Source organism: Acomys minous, assembly GCF_964271855.1.
Source record: "Acomys minous genome assembly, chromosome: 13".
NCBI lineage: Eukaryota > Metazoa > Chordata > Mammalia > Rodentia > Muridae > Acomys > Acomys minous.
The window spans coordinates 55,706,120-55,728,096 of NC_140495.1; the positions used below are offsets into that span (position 1 = coordinate 55,706,120).

At 47.2% G+C, this 21,977-nt stretch overlaps 1 protein-coding gene across 2 annotated transcripts in view; it reads left to right on the plus strand.

The window, feature by feature from the left end:
- The first annotated feature begins 9,506 nt into the window (after positions 1 to 9,506).
- The window catches only part of LONRF2 (LON peptidase N-terminal domain and ring finger 2), a 39,300-nt gene continuing 26,829 nt past the window's right edge, over positions 9,507 to 21,977 (plus strand). For both annotated transcript variants that reach the window (XM_084754124.1, XM_084754125.1), the window contains exon 1: positions 9,507 to 10,295. In XM_084754124.1, the coding sequence (XP_084610250.1) occupies positions 9,632 to 10,295 (664 nt within the window). In that variant the 5' untranslated portion in view covers positions 9,507 to 9,631. The remainder of the gene's footprint in view (positions 10,296 to 21,977) is intronic.

Here is a 21,977-nt window from a genome sequence, read left to right on the forward strand (position 1 = left end):
GCAGGAACTTATGAGGACTTGCTTACTGTGTCTTGGCAGGGTTTTACGGGTGACTCTGCCAGCATCTAAACTGACCCATTTTTAGGCAGAATTCTGTCTGTGGTAGAAATGAGGACATTTTCCCCAGTGGCTGGTTTGCCACATTTGAACCCATCTCCATAAGGAAGTTCTTTGATGCTCATCTGTTGGCTCTGCTTATTAACAATTAAACTTTATTATACAACCCAACTATCATATACAAGAAGGAAAAAAAAAGTTAAAGGGACAGAAGAGTAAACCTTCTGGAATCCGTTCCGCAGGACGGGTCCTTAGGTGTCTCTGTCCTGCGAGCTGGTCCAGTCCCTTCCTCTCTCTGCGCGCCCTGCTCGCCTTCACCTGTTGTTTTTCTTTTCTCCACCTTTCCAGTCACAAGCAAAGGGCGGTCTCCTTCTCCCTTCGAGGGTCAATTAGGAAAACAATAGCCACGGTGGGGTTCCCAGGTCAGCTTTCTGAATTCCAAGCCCAGGAAGGCTCTAAACAGTCTGTCACAAGGTATTCATGGCTTGCCCCAAGGGTAAAGCCTGTCACACTCATCATCTTCTTTGAAGTTGGCTGAGTGTTGCCAGGAGTTAACCTGTCTTATTGTCAAAGAATCCTTAAAGACCTTGAAGACCTTCTCCAACTATTTTACCTTATAGATCTATAGAATCATATCTATCTGTTAAATCTAGTTGTGTATATTCTTGTGATAAAAATAGACTAGTAATTGACATGACTATGACTTGATCAACTAACAATAAACTTGTATTACTTAACTATCTTAAACAGACTACAATACCATTTTCAAGATATTATAAGTAAACTTTGTATTATATTGAGTTGTATGGGTATTTTGAACTTTTAAAAGAGATATTATTTTTTTACATAGTGAACTTTTAATGTGTTTAAATTTGTAAAGACTCTGAGAATTTTACATTTAATTGGATTTTTTTAAAAAATTAATTATTCCCTTTTTATTTGTGTTTTTATATTGTGATATTAATATCGATATGCTCTTTTGGGGACAAACGAGAAAAGAAAAGACTAAAAAGTGATGTGTTTATGTGTCGAGTTGACAAAGGGTCAGTGTGCTGCCTTGTTTTACGTCATCTTGACAGGGCTAGAGTCATCTGAGAGGAGGGAGCCGCAGATGAGAAAATTCGTACATAAGATTAGACTGTAGGCAAGCCTATAGGGCATTTTCTTAATTAGTGATTCGACAGGGAGGCCCCACCCCATTGTGGGTGGGGCCACCCTTGGGCTGGTGGTCCCGGGTTCAGTAAGTAAGCCAGTAAGTAGCACCCCTCCATGGCCTCTACATCAGCTCCCACCTCCTGTTAGCTTTCTGCCCTCACTACTTTTGATGATAAACCATTATGTGACATAAGTCCTTCCCTCCCCACATTGCTTTTGGCCAAGGAGTTTCATCAGGGCACAGAAACCATAGCGAAGACAGTTGTGGAGGCAGGAGTTCGAAGCATCTGATCACTTTTTCACCTGTGTACCGGAAGCAGAAGGAAATGAATGCTGGTGCTCAGGGACTGTCTCCTCCTCTCCAGTCCAGGACCCCAGCTCACACAATGGAGCCGCCCACAATTATTGTGGGTTTCCCCATATCTCTTAACCGACTTAGAGACTCCTCCACTGACATGCACAGAATCATGTTTGCATGGTGAATCTCAGCCCTATCAGGTTGACAGAATAACCTGACACCCACTCTCCCTAAGAAGGCTTCTAGTTTCCATCAACACCATCAAATTATGAATCCTTCAGAGCCCTCAGGGTCCAGTTACGTCCCCCAAAATCCCTCAGATGGCAGCCAAGCCTTTAGCATGTGAGCCTTCGGGGACATTTATGATTCAAACTATCACGTGAGAAAAGTATGGAAGACAGTGGGGAGGGGGATGGCGTGGGTGGTCCTTTGATCTTTTCATTGAAAAGGAAATGTCTAGGCACTGCCTGAACCTCATTGTGTGGGCACACAGGTTGTGCTTAAGGTACGAGCACTGCAGATGTGTAAAATGCTGACACAGGTGCCATGGTATCCCACTGGGGTGTCTGAACATTCATGTCTGAAGTCTCAGCCTGGTCTGGGTGCTCAGCTGCTTACAGTCAGGGTGTGAAAATAGCTAACAGGCCCGTATCACCAATCGACGTTGGCAGTGGGCTCTTTGGTCTGTTCCGTGGGAAGCAGTGCCCCTCCCCAGTCCTGAGCATGGTGGATCTGATGCTTGTGTGGCTAGTTTATGCTGTTAAACACTGGAGATAATGCGGAGCCAAGCTGAAGTCTGTGTGTCACTGGGAAATAACACATCTGGTTAACACATCCATTTCCTTGCCACCAGCTAGGCTTTGAAGTCCAAGGCACAGGTCTTTGTGTATTTGCGTGCCCATATGTGAGTTCGTGTGTGGATGTGCGTGCATGTACTGTCTGGTTCTGGAATCAACTGAGTTTGGTGGGGTTTGGTAGCAAAGAGACCTGCACATCCTGCACAGGTTGATTAGGCAGGAAGTACAAGCCAACCTCTTTTCTAAGAGCCTTTGGGGCCTGACACTATGCAGACTCTCAGGTTCACAAGAGAAATAGGAACCAAAAACAGCGTGTGCACAAGGCAGTTAGTGAGAACACAAGAGACAGTGGCAACATAAGCCACCCTCCAGTTGCTCCTTAGAAGGGCAGCTGTACAGGTGGCACATTGGTCATCTCATCTATATTTTTGAGCTATTCAAGTAGCTTAGGGTGTTGATTTGTTCCGATTTCAGCCCCCAGACTTGACTGGATCACACAAGAGTAAAGGGATGTTTAACTTCTACCGGTATAGACTGGCCCCACAATCCTGAGACTTTGGCCTTACTTTAGTTGAGCTTTTGTTTTCTTTTGTTTTATAAATGAGACAAGACTATGTAGACACAGTAGCTCCAAAGTGTATTTTACAGGTGGCTGAAGTAAGGAGTGTGAATGATGGCAGCCAGGCCGCATGGCTTTCTAAATATACACAGAACACATTCATTTGGGTCAACTGACTTTATATTTAAGCTATTTGCCGTGCAGTGGTGGCACACGCCTTTAATCTCAGCACTGGGGAGGCAGAGGCAGGCAGATTGCTGTGAGTTCGAGGCCAGCCTGGTCTGCAAAGAAAGTTCAGGATAGTCAAGGTTACACAGAGAAACCCTGTCTCCAAAAAAAAAAAAAAAAAGATATTAATGTCTTCCTAGAGAATTTAGCCCTATTAACTATCATAAGCCACCACAGGTGAGGATTCTAGAGCCCTCAGAGAGCAGATGTCAATACTTGGCGTTTGATGACAGGAAGAAGAGGCACTTAGGCAGCTCTCCATTCCGCATACAGACACTGAGCAGATGAAGTCACAAGCCTGGGAGCTGCGGGAGGTACACTCAGGAGCTAGCTCCCTGCTCTCCTCTCTAACAAGGTTCAGCCTGAGCGATTTAGCCAAGCTCGCCGGACCAAAGGACTTGGGGAAAGAGTATGGCACGAGTTAGTGACGGAGCATCTCGTGGAGAGTTGAAAGAGGCCGGAAGGACATAGAACAGCCGCCACATTTATCTTAGGGGGTTTTCAGATTGCCACAATAGCTGAAGTAGTTTGTTTTCTTTATCTTGGCTTGCTTTTCATTTATCTGCTTGCTTGTTTGTTTATTGTTTATTTGAGGGGATAACTGTGTAGGCCAGGCTGTCTGCAAGCCTGTGGTAATTCTGCTCACTGGCACAACTACAGCTTAAAAAAAAAAGATTTACTTATTTATGTATACAGCGTTCTGCCTTCGTGTACACTGGCACACCAGAAGAGGGCACCAGATCTCATTACAGATGGTTGTGAGCCACCATGTGGTTTCTGGGAATTGAATTCAGGACCTTTGGAAGAACAGACAGTGCGCTTATCCTCTGAGCCACCTCTCCAGCTCACGACTACAGCTTTACACGCAGTCCTTAGAGTGGGTATTAGCTTGCTATCAGTCTAGCCTAGCTATAAGACTGTCGTTGATGCCACTTGAAAGAGACCGTCTCTCGGATTGATATTCTGTTTTAATAATATGCGGAGCGTGGAAACAATAAAAGGAATTAAAAGTGCTTATATTTTCAGGAAATTTCAGAAGATTTTCAGTCACTTTGGGGGTATTGATTTAGAATGCCTTTCCCAATTGAAGCAAGCAGTACTTAATATATTGTTCTATAAAAATCAGTCAGTTGTCCTGCTGGTTATTTTGTTTGCTTGCTTGCTTTTTGTGTTTGTTTTTGCCACTTGATACAAACTACAGTCGTTTGGGAAGAGGGATCCTGAACTCAGAAAATGTCAGCATCGGATTGGCTTGTATGTAAGTCTGTGCGGCATTTTCCTCATCAATGACTTGTGTGTAAGAACCCTGGACAGGGGGTCTTGGAAACTAAACTGAGCGAGCCAGTAAACAGCAGGCCTCCCTGCCTTCATTCTGCATGAGCTCTGGCCTCTGGGCTCCTCCTGCCTCAAGGCCCCCTCCTCTCCCTCCTCCTCTCTCTCTCCCTCTCTCTCACTCTCCCTCTCATTCTCCTTTCTCTCTCTCACTCTCTTCCTCTCCCTCTGCCTCTCCACCTCTCCCTCCCCCTCTCTCTTCTCTCTCCCTCTCTCCATCTCTCTCTCCTTGTCCCTTTCTCTTTCCCTTTCTTTCTCTCCCATTCTCCGTGTCCCCCTCTCTCTCAATCTCCCTCTCTCTACCTCTCTCTGCCCCCCACTCTCTCTCCTGTCCCTCTCCCTCTCTCCCTCTCTCTCTCCACTTTCCCTCCCTCTGCCTTTCTCTCTTCTCTCTCTCTCCCCCCTCTGTCACTCACTCCCTCTCTCTCCTTCTCCCTCTCTCTCTAATTCTCTGTCCCTCACTCTCCCCCCCCCCTCTCTCTCTCTCTCTCTCTGTCTCCTCTCAGTCTCCTTCTGCCTCCAGACCCCCTCCTGCCTCCAGGTTCCTTCTGGCTCCAGACTCTTCCTCTCTCTCTAGACCTCTCCTGTCTCCTGGCTCCTGCTGCTTCCAGGCTCCTCCTGGCTCTAGACTCCTCGGGCCTTGAGTTCCTGCCCTGACTTCCCATCATGTGAGTGGACTGTAAGCCTTAAGTGGAAATAAACCCTTTCCTCCCCAAGCTGCTTTAGGTCAGGACGTCTATCACAGCACTAGAAAGCAGTCTAAGACATTGGTCTAGTATCCTTAGGAGAAAAGCCTGGGCATCTCTGCACGGAATCCTCGGGATGAGGTTCGCTGGGGTGAGAGATGTAATTATGGGATGCCTCATTCTGCAGGCTGGGAATCTGGGCTGAATAGAGAATGAGTGAGTTGAGCATCAGCATCCACCACTCCCTGCTTCATGACTAAGGACACTGTATGACTGGCTAGGTGTCTGCTCATGGTCATGTTGCCCTGATTCCCCGCCATGATGGGGAGCTGCTGAGGGACAGGCTGGCCCTAGGCTTTCCCGCAGCCCCTGATGTATAGAGAAAAAAAAACATCGCTCCTTTTCAGCACTAGGAACAAGCTTGGCAGAGCCAGCAATGGCCTGGTGGGGCCTTGAAGCCACGTTGGCTTTGGATCCTGAGACCTAACTCAGTTAGCAGCCCCAAGGCCACCGTGTGCTTGGTCTGTAATGCCCTGGAGAGTGTTCCCTTCTCACAGCACTGCTTGATTAGCCTCCTGCTGACTTCCTCCTGCTATAGGACAGAGGCTGCTGGCTCTTCCATTTCTTCCCTGGAGGAAGTGTACTCAGTGTAAGACCAAGCTTGTGCAAGGCTTCTAGGTCCAGCTTTGTCATGTTTACCTTTCCCACCCCCCTGGTCCACTCTGTCAGGAACCTGTCACTTAAGGACAACCTGCTGCAATAGGTCAGACAATGCCTGGGACCTGTGAGCCAAAACGAAGCCTTTCTCCCTTGTGTTGCTTTTGTTGGGGGTCTTTTATCACAGCAAGAGGAACAGCAACTAAGACACCTCAGTCCTAGTCAGATCCTCAATGCTTTGTGCTCCATTAATAATGACCTGCATACTCACAGCCATGCCCTCCAGAAGTCACACCTGAAGGGAAAGGTGACTTTCCTTGTCTATATATCTCAACTTCAACCCATTAAACACAAAACTTTGATACTATCTTCCACTAACAATGTGTATGTGTGTATGTGTGTGGACCTGTATGTGTATGTATGTCTGTGTGTATTTGTGTGTGTGTCTGTCTGTATGCACCTGTGTGTGTCTGTGTGTGTATTTGTGTGTGTGTGCCTGTGTCTATGTGTGTGTATGTTTGTCTCTGTACACCTGTCTGTGTCTGTCTTTCTGTGTGTGCCTGTGTCTATGTGTGTCTGTCTTTGCGTCTGTATGTGTGTGTTTTTGTGTGTATGTATAGCTGTATGTCTGTGTGTGTGGTAACATTTTTCTAAGTGTTACTTTATAGGAGGCTGTGTACTTCAGTGTCAGATTTCATGCTTATTCTCAGTGAAATGACAATCATAGACTCATAAATTAAGCATTTGATGTTTGCAAGTGACTCTAGTTAATTAATGCAAGTACAGCAATCTTTTTTTTTTAAAGGAATTCCTCACTCTCTGGGAGATGCACCCCAAGTCATTACCAGATGAATAATATGCAGTCGGCTTGTTGAAAAGTTCAGGGAGGCTGAGAAGTAGGTGGGGCCATGAGTTTCTGAAGCTGCAAGATGGACCAATGACATGTATTCTTCAAGTCCTCTCTCGTACTGTGGCCTGGTCCCTTCAGGCCTTAAGGCAGGCAAGGAAGCTAATCAGGGTGAGGTAAGGATGAAACTTGGCTCAGCACAATTTTGGGACTGGTGCTGGCCAGGACTTCTAGAGTCTGACCGAGATCATTTATGCCAGCCATGTTTAAGCACAGCACGATGTTGGAGAGAAGTTTTCAGATAACAACTCAGTGTCACGTGCACGAGAATTTAAGGCATGCTTACACTGAAATTCTCTACACAGCTCATCTGGCTTCTTTCACAAAGATGATGACTGTTGACTCAGAGATGGTACCTGAGAGTTAGGGTCTAGGAAACTTGACTGAGATAAACATAATGTCTGTGGGCGTCAGGATTGGCCTGACCCTAAGATAACAGAAGACACTGAGGCTGCTGTCAAGCACAAGTGACGTCATTCATAAGGATGCAATGCTCAAGATTTGTGGGAATGGGTCTGCAATAAGCAAACATAAATTCTAGGAGAACTGGGCAGAATCTAGCTCATCTCCTTCATCTGAAAGATGTGTAACTCTCTTGGCTTCTGTAGTGCCGCGCTGTGTGCACAAGCACCTTCACCCTCTGCATAGTTTTGTTTTGTTTTAGTTTTTCAAGACAGGGTTTCTCTGTGTAGCTTTGGCTGTCCTGGACTCACTCTGTAGACCAGGCTGGCGTCGAACTCACAGTGATCCACCTGCCTCTGCCTCCCGAGTGCTGGGATTAAAGGCGTGCGCCATCACGCCCAGCTCAAAGGCCTTTTCAAAAAGCCAAAATCATCCTTATAAAAAAGTAAACTTTCATCCTTCCTCATTAATTCTTAGCTAAGTCATTTCATGAGCTCTCTTTTCTTAACATATATGAAGGCTCTTACACTGTCTGTACATCTGCTTAGAATCTCAAGTCATGGTCATGAGCATTTTGGTCATTAGGAGGGACCCTATCACCAATCATTTTTTTCTATCTTAAAATTCATTTAATCGTCCATTGATGCAACTGTTACCCTAGCTTTAATCTGCTATTATTTACATTCTATATGCTTCTGAGGGACTAAGAGCCTGACAGTCGACAGACAGACAGACAGACAACTTGACTATATTGGTTGTCCACCTGACTGTATCTGGAATTAACCAAAGCTCAAGCTCCTGGGCCCTCCTGTGAGGGAGTTTTCTTAATTAAATTATTTGATCAGAAAGACTCACCCTAAATCTGGGCCACACTTCTGGCTGGCAGCCTGTGTAAAAGAGCACAGAAGAAGGAAGCTTTGCTTTTTGCCTGCTTGCCCTGACTCTCACTGGTAGGCTTGTCCAAGCTCCTTTGCTGGCATTAGAGCCAAGTGCTTTGGGATTCCTGTGTAGACTGAAGATCAGAAGCCTTCTAGGACGCCAGCCTGCCTGGGACTGCAGAGACCTCCGGCCTCGTGGGGTGATAAGCTGCAGAGTCCCAGGGCCTCTCCATCTCGAGGCAGGAGACAGCCACGCAGATCGCATGCCACAAGCCAGCCTAACAAACCCTGTTTAACAGTCCTCCTATCAGATTGTTTCCTTGAGAATGGCAACCATGACAGTAGATTAATATACTTTTCACTTGAATATTCCATATGGTAAAGTTAATGATCCTTCTCCCCTCCCAAGACAGTCAAACCTCGCATCAGGGGTCTCCAGTGGCAGAAATCAGTCGGCTTCCCTTCCTTTGTCTGGATTATCCAGTCCCATGCAGTAACCGGAATGAGGCAGTTTTGAGGGAAGAAGACCCACCCCACCCATAGGCACCAATGCTTTTTGGCCTTGCCGGACACACTCCAACTCTAGAGTCCAGATGCCCTCTCCACTAGGGAGATTGCTTCTTTCTGGGCTTAGAGGTGTGTGCTTGCTTTTGCTCTAACAAAACCTGGCTGGGCCCGAGGAGGTCCTGCTTTCCCTGCCTTTTTATTTTTTTTTTAAATCCGCAAAGAAGACGATAGCATTGCTTTCCTCTTTTTGAATTTTTAACTTATACGTTTTCTTATAATCCGTTAGTGCACTCGTGTGTGGGAGATGACCCCGTGCCTTGGTATTTCAGTTAAACGGGGACAAACCATTTGAAGTTTCAAGAGTGTTTAACTACAGAGGGGATTTCCAACCTTCAGGGAACAGGGCTGCAGTTTCCTTGGTTACCTTGTCTGACTGTTCACCTAGCTATTATCAAGACTATCATCAAAGTCTCGATATCACCCCTAAGGATTTCCTCATATGATTTTATATGCATGCTCTTATCCCAGCCCCACATGACCTCCTCCTATCTGCTTCCTATTACTGTAGTTTCATTGGTATTTTCAAGACGTTTAATGTATGCCTAATTTATATGTACGTATTAATTAATCTTCATTGTCTGCATGCCAGTGTCACCAGAGGGCCCAGGGTCTCTTCTGTAGAATCTTATTCTCCTAGGGATGAATGAGGGGCTTGGAAACTGCTTATTTGGCTTCTAGAAGCCTAGGGTCGTCTAGGCATCCGGGCCTTGGGGGAACCGCCAGGTACCGAGATGCAGAACTGGATGCAGCGCCGCGAGCATCCTGGGACACTTCATCACCCGCAGCAACCGCGGCAGGCAGCGGGAAGCGGCTGCGCGCGCACAGGCGCGGGGGCCGCCCGCCGGGAGCTGGAAAAGGTTCAGCCAGGACGCCGGCGCTGAGAGGGGGGTCGCCACGCTCCCACGGCCACTTGGCTGACGTGAGCCACTGGGGCGCGCACGGCGCCTCGCGTGAGTCGGGGCTGGGCCGCGTGCGCTGCGCCGCGCCTCCTCCGGGCCCTTCGCGCGTGGTCACCGCGGCTCGGAGCGCCCAGATCTGCTGACGCGTGTGGCTGAAGGCAAAGGCGGAGGCCGAGCTCCTGCAGCCGAGCATCCCTCAGCTCCACGCGATGAGCCCCGAGCCGGCGCCCCAAGCTCCCGACCCGCAGGGCGTGCGCTGCAGCCTCGAAGAGCCCTCGGCTGAGCGCCAGGGGCCCGGCGCCGCGGCCTTCCTCGCCGGCGACTACGAGGAGGCGGCCGAACTCTTCCGCTCGCTGCTGGCCGGCCTGGCGCAGCCGGAGCGCGGCCTGTGCCTGCAGCTGGGGGACGCGCTGGCCCGCGCCGGCCGCCTGCCCGAGGCCATCGGCGCGTTCCGGGGGGCCGCGCTGCTCGGCCCCCTGCAGCCGGAGGAGCTGGCCGAGCTGGCGAGCGGCCTGGCGCGCGCCCTGGGCCTGCGCGAGAAACGGCCGCCTGCGGTAGCCAGGCCCGGCTGCGCATCTGGGGCCCCGGTGGTGGCCATGGCGCCCCGCGACCTGCTGGGCTGTCCCCGCTGCGGGCGGCTGCTCTACAAGCCGGTGACGCTGGCCAGCGGGCTCACGGTGTGCAAGCGCTGCGTGGAGCTGGTGCCGGCGCGCGCTCAGGCCCGGCGCGTGAACGTGGTGCTGAGCGGGCTGCTGGAGAGGTGCTTCCCCGCAGAGTGTCGCTTGCGCAGGCTGGCGTGCCAGGCGCGGGGACTGCAGCGCCAGCAGCAGCCTGAGGCCGCGCTGCTCAGGTGCCAGCAGGCCCTGGACATGGGTGAGTCAGCCTCGTCGGTGGTGACCACGGGGCTGGGCGGGGGCAGGTTGCATTTTTAATTTCAAGGGCAGTAAGGTGCACAAGGTGCACAGCCTCGCTCTGCAGGTGCATTGTGCTGTGTCTTTTCCAAGATTCTGCTGTGTGAGGTATAGCAGTGTTAGCCAAAGACCTGTAGTGTAAGCTGTATAACTTGAATAAATTTTCTAGTACATATGGTAAGTAGGGTGACAAGAAGCAAGTGATATTTTATTTTAACAGTCTTTTCCACTCTGTATCCAAAATACTATTTACATGTCTTAAGTATTTAAAAGATCAGTCTTTTACTTTATTTTGCCCATTGCGTTTTTGCATTCACTGCGCTCCCCAGCTCAAGCATGACTGTTCCATTTGAAATACTTGGCCTGTGTTTAGATGTTAAAGCAGATGAGAACTGTCCGTGCATTTTATCTTCCTGGAAAATTGTTTGGTAGTATCCGTGTATTAAAAGACTGGTTTCTAACCATTTCAAAGAGGTATGTATATGTATGTGTGTGTGTGTGTGTGTATGTATGTATGTATGTATGTATGTATATATATATATATATATACATATATATATATATATATATGCACCTGAGGATTGTACAAGAGTTGTACACCATCATCAAAGTTTCTTCCGGAGCTGGAGAGATGGCTCACTGCTTAAGAGCGCTTGATGAGGACCAGAGTTCGGTTCCCAGCATTTCAATGGGGGGGAGGGGGGGACTACAACCAGTAACTGCAGTTCCGGCAGAATCTGGCGCCCTCTTCTGACCGCCATAGTCATAGCGCACATAAATCCCTGTAGGCAATGCACTCCTGCGCATAAATTAAAAGTGGAAAAAAGTCCAGTAAGTGCAGAATGGGAGAGGATACTCTCATGCCTTCATGGAGTACCACAGGAGATGACAAATCAGCTGCAGTTACAGACTGCAGCGTGAGGAACACCACACACACACACACACACACACACACACACACACACACTGCGAATGAAAGCAGCTAGACTGCTAGAACAGGTCTGTCTGTAATCCCAGCCACTGGGAGCACGAGGTAGGAGAATAGCAACTTCGCCATGTGCCCAGACTATAGTGTGAGCTCAAAACCTGCCTTGTAATGAAAAAGACGGGGTGGGGCCTGTAGCCCAGTGGGGAGGGGACTAAGTGTAGTGGCTAAAATGCCTGATAATCATGTGTCATTCAATATTCAATACCATCACCACCCCCACAAAAGAAAAAAAAATGAAAAAGAAGAGAAGAAACAGCCACCAGACACAAAAGCATGTTTACTGTGATTCCACTTGTTTGAAGGTGAGCAGGCAAAACTCTACAGGGTGTTAGAATTCAGGGTGAAGGTCATTTTTTGGTGAGAAAGGGGGACTATTGGTTGTGAGAAAGCTTGGGAGAGACCTATGCAATTTATTTCTTGGTTTTGGGGATGGAGATTACATGTATGTTAGCTTTCCGATAGTTTCATAAACTATATAGCTCCATCTTAAGCCATGTATTACGTGTGTATATACTTTAGAATTCAATTTTCAGTCCTTTCATTTGGCAACTTATATTGAATTGTCCCATATTGATGTCCTACTCAAACAGTAGAAAAGAAAATCAGGTTTCCTAGTTTCAAAATCTATAAATGAAAAAGGAGAGTGCGGATGTAGGGTAGTGGTAGTGAATGCTTACCATCCGTGAGGCCGTGAGTTCAAGTCCCAGCACTGCACAAGGAAATATACACAGACCTACACACACACGTTTGCACACACCACAAAAATGCCTACATACACACCACACATGTTCATACAAACACACATGCATGCACGCATGTACACTATTAAGTTTCATGATACATTAGCTCAAATTAGAGGTTTCGGTACAGTAAGGAAAGCCACAAATGTTTGGAATTAGAAAGTTGGTGCTTATAGCAACCATTAGCACTGTGTCCCAAATGCTTTTCTCTTGGTTCTTTCCACAGACAAGGTAAAATTCACCCAGTCACTTGGGGCCTTTGTGAGTAATATTCACCAACAAATTATGAATGTAATTAAATACATATGTCAAGGAGAACAGATATGAATGAAAAGATAGCGAACTCAGCAGATAATTGGTCGCACACACACAAAAGATGGATAATCTAGGATTGTGTCTGAATTTGGAAGTTAATTAGATGGGGGGGTGGGGTGGGGGTGGGGTGGGGGTGGGGTCCAGAACTAGACAGCATGCATCAGATGTTAGGATGAAAGAAATGCCAGAAACAAGTTGTGTTGGTCAGGGGCTTCGTCAATTAGGAGAACACCCCATCAGATTGGTCTGTGGACAAGCCTGTGGGACGTACTTCTAATTGATAATTGATGTGGACAGAGCCAGCTCACCGTGGGCAGTGCTAGCCCCGGGGAGGTGGCTCACTGGAGGCAGTGCTAGCCCCGGGGAGGTGGCTCACTGGAGGCAGTGCTAGCCCCGGGGAGGTGGCTCACTGGAGGCAGTGCTAGCCCCGGGGAGGTGGCTCACTGGAGGCAGTGCTAGCCCTGGGGAGGTGGCTCACTGTGGGCAGTGCTAGCCCTGGGGAGGTGGCTCACTGGAGGCATGTAAGAAAGAAAGCAGAGCAAGCTAGTAACCATCATCCCTCTTACTTGAGTTCCTGCCTTGACTCCCCTCAATGGACTGGACCTGGGATACATAAGCCCAATAAACCGTTTCCTCCATAAGCTGCCTTTGGTCATGGTCTTTATCACAGCAACAGACAGGAAACTAAGACACAGATTTATAGACCGTTTCCATACTGGACGATAGAGAGACAGATATCAAACAGAGCAAACAAAGCACGTGGGACACAGATGAAGGTTCTGATGTCTATGAAGTTGGACCCCCAGGTGAGGAGTGAAGAGAAAGAGAACAATAAATATTTAAGGGGGGAAAAAGCCAAGATATTCCCATAGCTGGTGAAAAACTGTGACTCATCGAATTACGAATCAAGATTTCCAAAATAAAGAAGGAAAAAGTCTGAAAGCAGTTAGGGAAGAGAGTGGGCGAATGTCCTTGAAGGAGTCACAATAAGACTGACAGCCAACTCTCACACAAAGTTAATGAAGCCAGAAGCCAGTGGAATAACATTTTTGGATTGCTGGAAAAAAAATTAAAATAAAATAAAGAATTTTTAAAAAGCCTGTCTGGAAGTTGTTTTCCAACTGAAAATACCTTTCATAAATGAAAGGGAAGTCAAGATCTTTGAGGCCAAAGCTATGGGCAACCTGGAAGGGACTGATTGAAACCAGAGCTGTGCTTCATCAGTTCCCAAGGGAAAGGCTTCATGGAAGAAAAATGACCCATGTAAAAGGACCAAGGAAGGAGTGAAGTCTAGAGATTTAACCTACAAATTAAAGTGTCCTCTCTCCAAAAAAAAAAAAAAAAGATGATGTTTTGTGGCATTTATAACTCTCATCAAAGCAGAATATTGAGCAGAGAGCCCAGGTGAGCAATAAATACTGTGTGGTGAATTTGCTGCCTTGGGTGTAGCAAAAGTACGAGAAATATACTGGTAATTTTGTATAATGTATTCAATTGAGCAACTAGCAAAAAGATGAAAAGGTAAAATTTAGCTAGGCGAGACAGAGGCAGGCAGAACTGTGAGTTCAAGGCCAGCTTGGTCTACAAAGTGAGTCCAGGACAGCCTTGCAAGACAGAGAAACCTTGTCTCAAAAAACAAAAAAACAAACAAACAAACAAAAAAGGGACATTTAAAAAGTTCTAGTGAAATAACAACTATTTGGTCCATCCGAAAGAGAGGAATAAGGGGCCTCTGAGATGGCTCAGCAGGCGAAGACATCAGCCTGTGGGGGGGGAGAGGGGTCCGAGTTCGACCCCAGAGCCAGGTGCACATAAAAGAAAACAACTAACTGCACAACGTCCACAAGCTCTACAGCAAGGCGGTCCCCTGCCCAGTCACGCACACGCACGCATGCACACACATGCACATGTGCACGCACACACACATACACACTCACATGCACACACATACACTCACACACATGTACACATGCACACACACACACACACACTTAGTAAAAATATTAAAAGTGGAGAGCATAGTAGCAGGGAACAAACGAGAGAGACACCATTTACGTTGAATGTAGGTGAGCGGACTATCCCGCTGAGGTGCTGACAGGCTGGATTAAATGAAGCATGGCTACATGGTGTTAACACGTGAGAAACGGGGTCAGGTTGATAAGAAATGGCATACAGAGACTGACACAAAGAGCCCTGATGTGACAAAATTAGCAGAGTTAAGTGAAAGGCAGAGAGTACTGAGAGGGATGGAGAGGTTTAGGATGTAGGAGCTGGCTCAGTCGGAGCAAAGCCGTGCTCCTGAGTGCCAAGAGTGTGAGCACACACACCATGAATGCAAGGTGGCAGAACTAAGGGAAGATGCCGAGCAAAACCCGTAGTCATGGGTAAAACAGGGATGGAAGCATAGGTAGGAATATCGTTTGGAATAAGACACTTTGGCATTTTTATCTCGTAGGTGTTACCGCATAGAGTACCTGCAGACTACATCACCTGTTCAAATTCACAGGACAGGAGCCTGTTGCTATGTAGGCCAACTCCTGGGTTAGACTATATCACCTGTTCGAATTCACAGGACCGGGAGCCTGTTGCTATGTAGGCCAACTCCTGGGTTAGACTACATCACCTGTTCGAATTCAAAGGAGCGGGAGCCTGTTGCTATGTAGGCCAACTCCTGGGTTAGACTACATCACCTGTTCGAATTCACAGGACCAGGAGCCTGTTGCTATGTAGGCCAACTCCTGGGTTAGCCTACATCACCCGTTCGAATTCACAGGACCAGGAGCCTGTTGCTATGTAGGCCAACTCCTGGGTTAGACGATAAGATAAATGCAGCAGACATTAAAGGGTTGAAATAAGCAGATTGTGTTGTTGGAACATTTGAGCATCAGATGAGTACACTGTCTTCAAGTACTTGGAAACAAAGCAATGTATTTTTATCATAACTTGTCTTAGTCTGCTTTCTGATGCCGTGACAACATACCACAAACTGGCTAATTTATAAAAGAAATTATATGTGGTTTCACATTGTTGTGAAGGTGGAGAAAGAAATCCAGTATCAAAGCGCTAGGTTTGCCCTCTGCTGAGGTTCCTGCTCCCTTGCAGCAGAGGACATTGCACAGACAGTGGGGAGCACAGAGCACGCTTCCATGGCAGTTGCCCTTGGGATAACCTCATTAGCCTGTTGGGGAGCCAAGCCCTCTTGTCTTGACCTTTTCATTAGGTCCCACCTCTTAATACTCCTTAGCAATGCAGCAGAGTACCAGTGTACACTTGGGGAGCTTCCAACCATATTGTTACCAGTGGATCGGAGAGGAAATCACAGTTAGGGGAAGGCAACATTTGTGGACCTTATACTGGGTCTGTGAGGTGGTTCAGGGGGGTAAGAATCACTTGTGCAGAGGCAATCTAAGTTCTTACAAGGTTGCAGGAGAAAGCAGACTCCCAAGAGTTGTCTTCCAGCATCCATATGTGTGCTGTAACATGCACATACCTACATTCACTAATTAATTAGTTAGAAAAATGTAAATATCAACAACTAGATACCACCGCAGTAGTGTTTTGGAGCCAGTGTACTACATAAAATGCTTGTCATACCAAGGTCAGCAGCAAGTCTCTGAACTCCTGGCCCTGTTCCAAGATGTTAAAAAGTTAAGGGCAGAAATTAGTGACAAGAAACAAACAAACAAACAAACAAACAAAAACATTGTCCAGTGCTTCTAACATGCAAAGCTGTCAAAAGCCAAACAAATGATCAGCACATTTAACCAAACAATAGCCCTGGAGGGCAGCACATCTCAGGTAGAGGTTAAGTTTTGTTTAACCCTTGCAGACCAACTCACGTCTACAGGAAGAAAAAAATAGAGAGAAATATTGTGGCTCATCGTAAAAACATCATAGGGAATGAGGAATAAAAAGGAATTAAAAAAATTTGTTAAGAAATGCCCCCAAAAACCTATGAAGCCATCATAGGCTTGATGTAAAAACTGAGTCTTCCTGTGGTGAAGAACTGAGTGTCTTCCTAAGGAAGAAGTGACAAAGGTCACTGCATCTGCTATCTAGCATTAAACCTAAGATGCTGGCCAGCGCAGTGAGGGGAAAATAAAAAGATGGTAGGATTGGAAATGTTTAAACTCTCAGCATGCCACAGTGGAACTACCTGAAATTCCAGGTGAGTTTTCAGGCTTGTTGAGTATAAGGTCAATATGGAAAGATCACTGCTGACTAGACCCTTAAGGAAGAAACAAAAACATAAGACTGTAAGCAGCACATTCCTTGGAAGCCTGAAATAACCAAAGGTGTCACATCATCTGCTAGTGACACCCAGCATGGTGGTCACGCTTACGGGGGATCTATCAAGTGGGAGCTCACACAAGGGAAGGTCTTCCGTCCTGGGAATGACCCGGGTGGTGACAGCAGGTGGACCTAGTCAGTCAGCAGCCTCTGAGGAGGGTTGCCTTCGCTTTTGCTGTTCCCAGGGACCTCAATACAAGCTGTACCGCTTTACATAATACCACGGTTCTCTTCTCTGCTTGCCTCGCGCCTTTGACAGCATTTACAGCAGGGCGGCAGCAGTCACTCCGGGCAGCTGGAGGGTCATCTCCAATAGACAAAGTACAGAACATAAAACATTCTTCTGTCAGTCTCACAGGCAGCGTGTCAGGAGGTCCTTGATGGTCCTTCTGACTTAGGGTCAGTTACTTGGCAGGTACACACATACAGTTTCTGCCATATGCTCCCCACACAAAAGAAGTAAATGTTGCTTTTCCGCTTCTGTTGACTTTTTAGTGATTTATGGACAGTCTCCCTTGGTTCCATTAGTTTAAGTCTTACCACTTAGAGAACGGTTTGACTCGCCTGATGTCTACCTAAGAAGCGAATCTCATTAATTTTGGACTGCAGGAAAAGCAGCCTTCGGAATTCGAGGAGTAAACCTGAATGTTTTGTAAGAAAAGAAGGATTTGAAAGAACAAAAAGGTGACCTTAACCCAGTCAACATCAAGACGAGGTCAGCATATAACTGGCCAGGCAGAGGAGTAATGAGCAGTGGTGAAAATGAACCTCAAATTCAGATCTTGCATCTAAGGTGGGATAATTTGTCAGGAAGCTGGTTGCATCTGCATAAGCCGCTACAGCTGCTCAGTTAAGAAATAGAACTGCTTAACCAGCCAAGCTGGGTCACCACCCAGTCCTGGAACAGACGGACAAGAGCATGAAGAAAAACACAAAAAGACAGGTAGCATCAGGGAGTGAGTCAGTGTAATTAAACACAACAGTTTATATCCGACTGTGAAACAATAGAAAATAGATGATTTTATACAGGGAAATACGAATCATCAAAACTGGCCCAGGAAAAAGTAAAAGGCTGGTGTGGCTGAGTGATCTGAAAGAACCTGTAGTGTTGCTGAGGGGTTGTCTTCTGCCAGCAAGGCAGTGAGACTTGCAAGGCTTGGTTATATCTCAGACCCTGGACCACAGGAACATTTCCATCTCCTCTTACGCAGTGAGACGTGTGGACCAATCTCACACACGTGCGTGCATGAGAAACCCTGACTAAAAGCTTTACTATTCAAGTCTGGCAGCCTCATTGAGAATATGAGGATATCCATCTTACACCCGTCAGAATGTCTAAGATCAAAACTCAGGTGACAGCACGTGCTGGCGAGGATGTGGAGAAAGGGGAACACTCCTCATGGCTGGTGGGAGTGCAAATTTGTACAACTACTTTGGAAATCAGTCTGATGCTTTCTCAGAAAATTGGGAATAGTGCTACCTCAAGACCCAGCTATACCACTTCTGGGCATAGACCCAAAAGATGCTCCCCCATACAACAAGGACATTTGCTCAACTATGTTCATAGCAGCCTTATTCATAATAGCCAGAATCTGAAAACAGCCTAGTGTCCCTGAACCAAAGAATGGATAAGGAAACTGTGGTACATTTACACAACGGAGTACTACTCAGCTGTTAAAGACAAGGAACTCTTGAGATTTGCAGGCAAATGGATGGAACTAGAAAAGATCATCATGAGTGAGGTAACCCAAATCCAGAAACACACACATGGTATATACTCACTTATGAATGTGTATTAGCCCAGCAGGGGATCAGGACAGATATTGGGACTCAGAGCTGGACTCTGGGCGAAACGCTGGGAGTTATGTGGAAGAATGTAGGGATGAAATGACCCAGAGGGGTTAGGAGCTCCACAGGGAGACCGTCAAGGCCAGCAGATCTGAACCCAGGGGGCCTGCACAAACTGATGCAGCAACCAAGGACAGTGCATGCAGAGAACCTAGACCAGATATAGTGATGGACAGCTCACTCTCCATGCTTGTGGGGAGAGTGGCAACTGGCTCTGACATGAACTCCGGTGCCTGTGATTTGACAACTGCCTCCTTGGCAAGGTGACCTCGCGGGCACACAGGAAGAGGATGCAGGCTATCCTGATGAGACCTGATAGGTCAGACAGTGGGGGAGGAGGTTCCCCCCACCCCTGTCAGAGGTCCAGGGAAGGGGAATAGGGTGGAAGAGAGAAGGAGGGAACGGGAAGAGAAGAGGAAGAGGATGACATCTGGATGTAATGTAAATAAATTATAATAAATAAAAAGAATATGAATATAATTCAATATTAGACAAGTTACTTAGCATAATCCACCGGAACAGGTTTAGGAAGACACAGTGCTTTCATCTCTCAGGTCCTGCAACAACCTCCTTGAACACAGCACCCTTGGGTATAAAGGCTTGGTAGCAATCTCATACTAACTTTGGCAATATGTTTTAATCTTCTGGTTTCTCATTTCTCTGGTTCGTTCTGTCTTCACCTGTGTCTAGTTTCTTCTCCCTCTGCAACCTGTCTCTGTGTAACTGTCCTAGTAAAATTACCTCCCTACCTGCCCCCTCTGTACTGCTCTTCGGTAGCCTCTCTTTCCTGTCCTCATGAGAGCTGGGCGTATCCTATCTCTGACTCATTCTGTCAAATCTTTCTCTGATTTGCCACTTCGTCTGCCCCTCAATTAGAGGTCACTTTCAAATACGGCTGCTTCCTCCTGTAAACTAACCTCACCTTCATTGTTCGGGATTAAATGTATGTACTAAGGGTGTGTCTGTATTTCAGCTATATCATACTGTAATCCAAGGCGTGTCTGCCTTCCACACAGATCACATAAACCTAGAGGGCCTTTGGATGGGATCTCTTGCCAGAGTAGCCATGTTGCTGGATTAAATTTTTCTACAGATGAGATTCTTTTTATTGGCCCTGGTCTTGAGCTTGGGGTGAAATCAGGGGCAGCGTGTGCTTTCCTTGACTGTTTGACCGTACACAGGGATTGGTGAGATGTTGTGCTCAGGGACTGGTTGGTTTTGGTAGGTTTTCAATCGCGGAAGTGAGCTCAGACCTTTCACCCTACATTCCCCTTTTTTGCTTAGTATTAATAAACCAGGGGTTGGGAAAGTAGGTGACCTTATTCGACTACTTTCTTTTGCTTGGACGCATCAAAATCCATAGGGTGCACTTGACCTTTAACATTAGGGTATGATTGGAAGGTGCAGGCCTCTGGCTCTGTAGCTAGGGGCTGGTACTCCTCTAAAGGCAACTGATTAAAAAGTCTGGTTAGAAATCTTTGGATCTGTTGTTGTGAAACATAGACAAGGAGTTTATGAGGCAGGGTGTGGTTAGTAGGAGTAAGAAAAGGAGGAGAAGGCGGTTAAGAAGGGTAATATTCAGTTTCATAGTGAACTGCCAATGACACTCTGGTGAGAGGCATCAAGCTGTTCTTTACATTTCTCTGGAGATCTGTCTGGAGCTGTCTGCTTTTTTTCTTTTACTATACCAGAGTGTAACATAGAAGCAACATTCCTCCCTGAGGAAGAGGCAAAGGCCACTTGTCTCTGCTGTTAGTAAATCAAATCCTTGCCAGTTTTACAGCACTATGGCAACCAATGAGTCTGTGTGGCCTTGGAGGCTAAGGATGGACTGAGAGGAAAACTGACCGTCAGTAGCTAGGGAAGTGGTCAGTCCGCCGCTCCAGCAGCGACAACAGTGGTTGTAACCAAGACTGCAAGAAAGGACAGGACCTGAACATTCCTTTGTCGTACCATGCTGCTCCAAGCCCTGTGATGGGAACCAGCAAAGGCTCTTCACTGGGTACCACGCCCACTTTTTGAAAAAGGAACACCAGGGCACAAGGCCACCCAGCAGTTGGCAGTAGTAAACTTGAATGCTGCAAAGGTTCAGGGCATTTTGGACCTTCGGACATAAGTAGCAGGGTTAGAGAGTCTAGTAGTCCAATGGGCGAGGCTACAAATAGGTCGTGAGATTGACCTGGGAGGGATGCCCACGAGCATCCTCCAAAGCGGCCAGACAGAGTGCTAATAGCTGACATGTGGAGGTTAAAGTTTGAAACCAGAGACAGAGTGACCCTGAGGACAGAGAGGTGGGATCGAAGTTGTCCAGGAGGGACAATGCTAGGGGGGGGGGGTAAGGACGTTTGAGGAATGTTAGAGCACTTCTGTCTGCACCCAGGAGCGGAGAGAGTGGGGTGTGTGCCCCCTGTGTTTTGATCATGCCTGACGAGCGTCTGTGATAAATGCTGTAGTAAAGCAGTGACTCCCATCTCCCACTTGGGGTACCGTGGGTCTGTAATTGATCAGGCTGAGAATCAGAAGGAGCTGAGTCGGGAAAAGATCAGAAAGCAGGCATGGAGCAGAGGTAGAGACAGCTTGGACACAGGAAATCTCTTTCCAAGTCCCCTGTCGCTCGCAGCATTTGTGAAGGTCCTGAATAGTATTGGATCTAGGGTGCCACTAGGCGGCCATTTGGATCGATTGTGTAAGGGGTACCATGGCCAGATGTGAATGCAAAAGTGAACAAGGGCCATTCAGGTCAGGCTCAGGGTGTAGAGGCTGGAGGTTTTCTAAAAGCCATCCCAAGGGGGAATGAGAAGGTATGGGAGACACTGTTCCCATGGACACGGGAGGCGGGGGGACGGAAAAACATCACTGCAGCCTGTAGACAGTATGAAGTTAGGAAGGGTATTAGTGAACCTGGAAGGGGAGCCGGGGGCGGATGGGATCACATTTCACTGTATACCTGTGTGAAATTCTCAAGAACAAGGAAAAACTCTGTGTGTGTGTGTGTGTGTGTGTGTGTGTGTGTGTGTGTGTGTGTTAAAAACCCATGCACTTGGGGCTGGAGAGAAAGCTCAGAGGTTAAGCACACTCCATGTTCTTGCAGAGGACCTGGATTTGCTTTCTGGAGCTCATACAGCAGCTCACAACCACCTGTAATGTCAGTTTCAGAGGTTTCCAGGTCCTGGCCTCAGAGGGCACCAAGCACGCCTGTGGTGCAAGCAAGTCATCCACCCACACATACAAAAGTTAAAGAACATCACACACTTGCCTGTGAGTTCTGTCAGTTCCTTTCAATCTGTATGTACATTTTCAAAGACGGAACACATGTCATTATGGTTCGTGACTAACGGGGGGACATTTCTACTCGCTGTTGATGATGGAAGCATTTGAACCATAAGGGAAGTGTTCTCCCTATACCAAAGAATTCCGTAATAGCCGTGTATTACCCATGACAGACTACACAGGCACAGGCGCA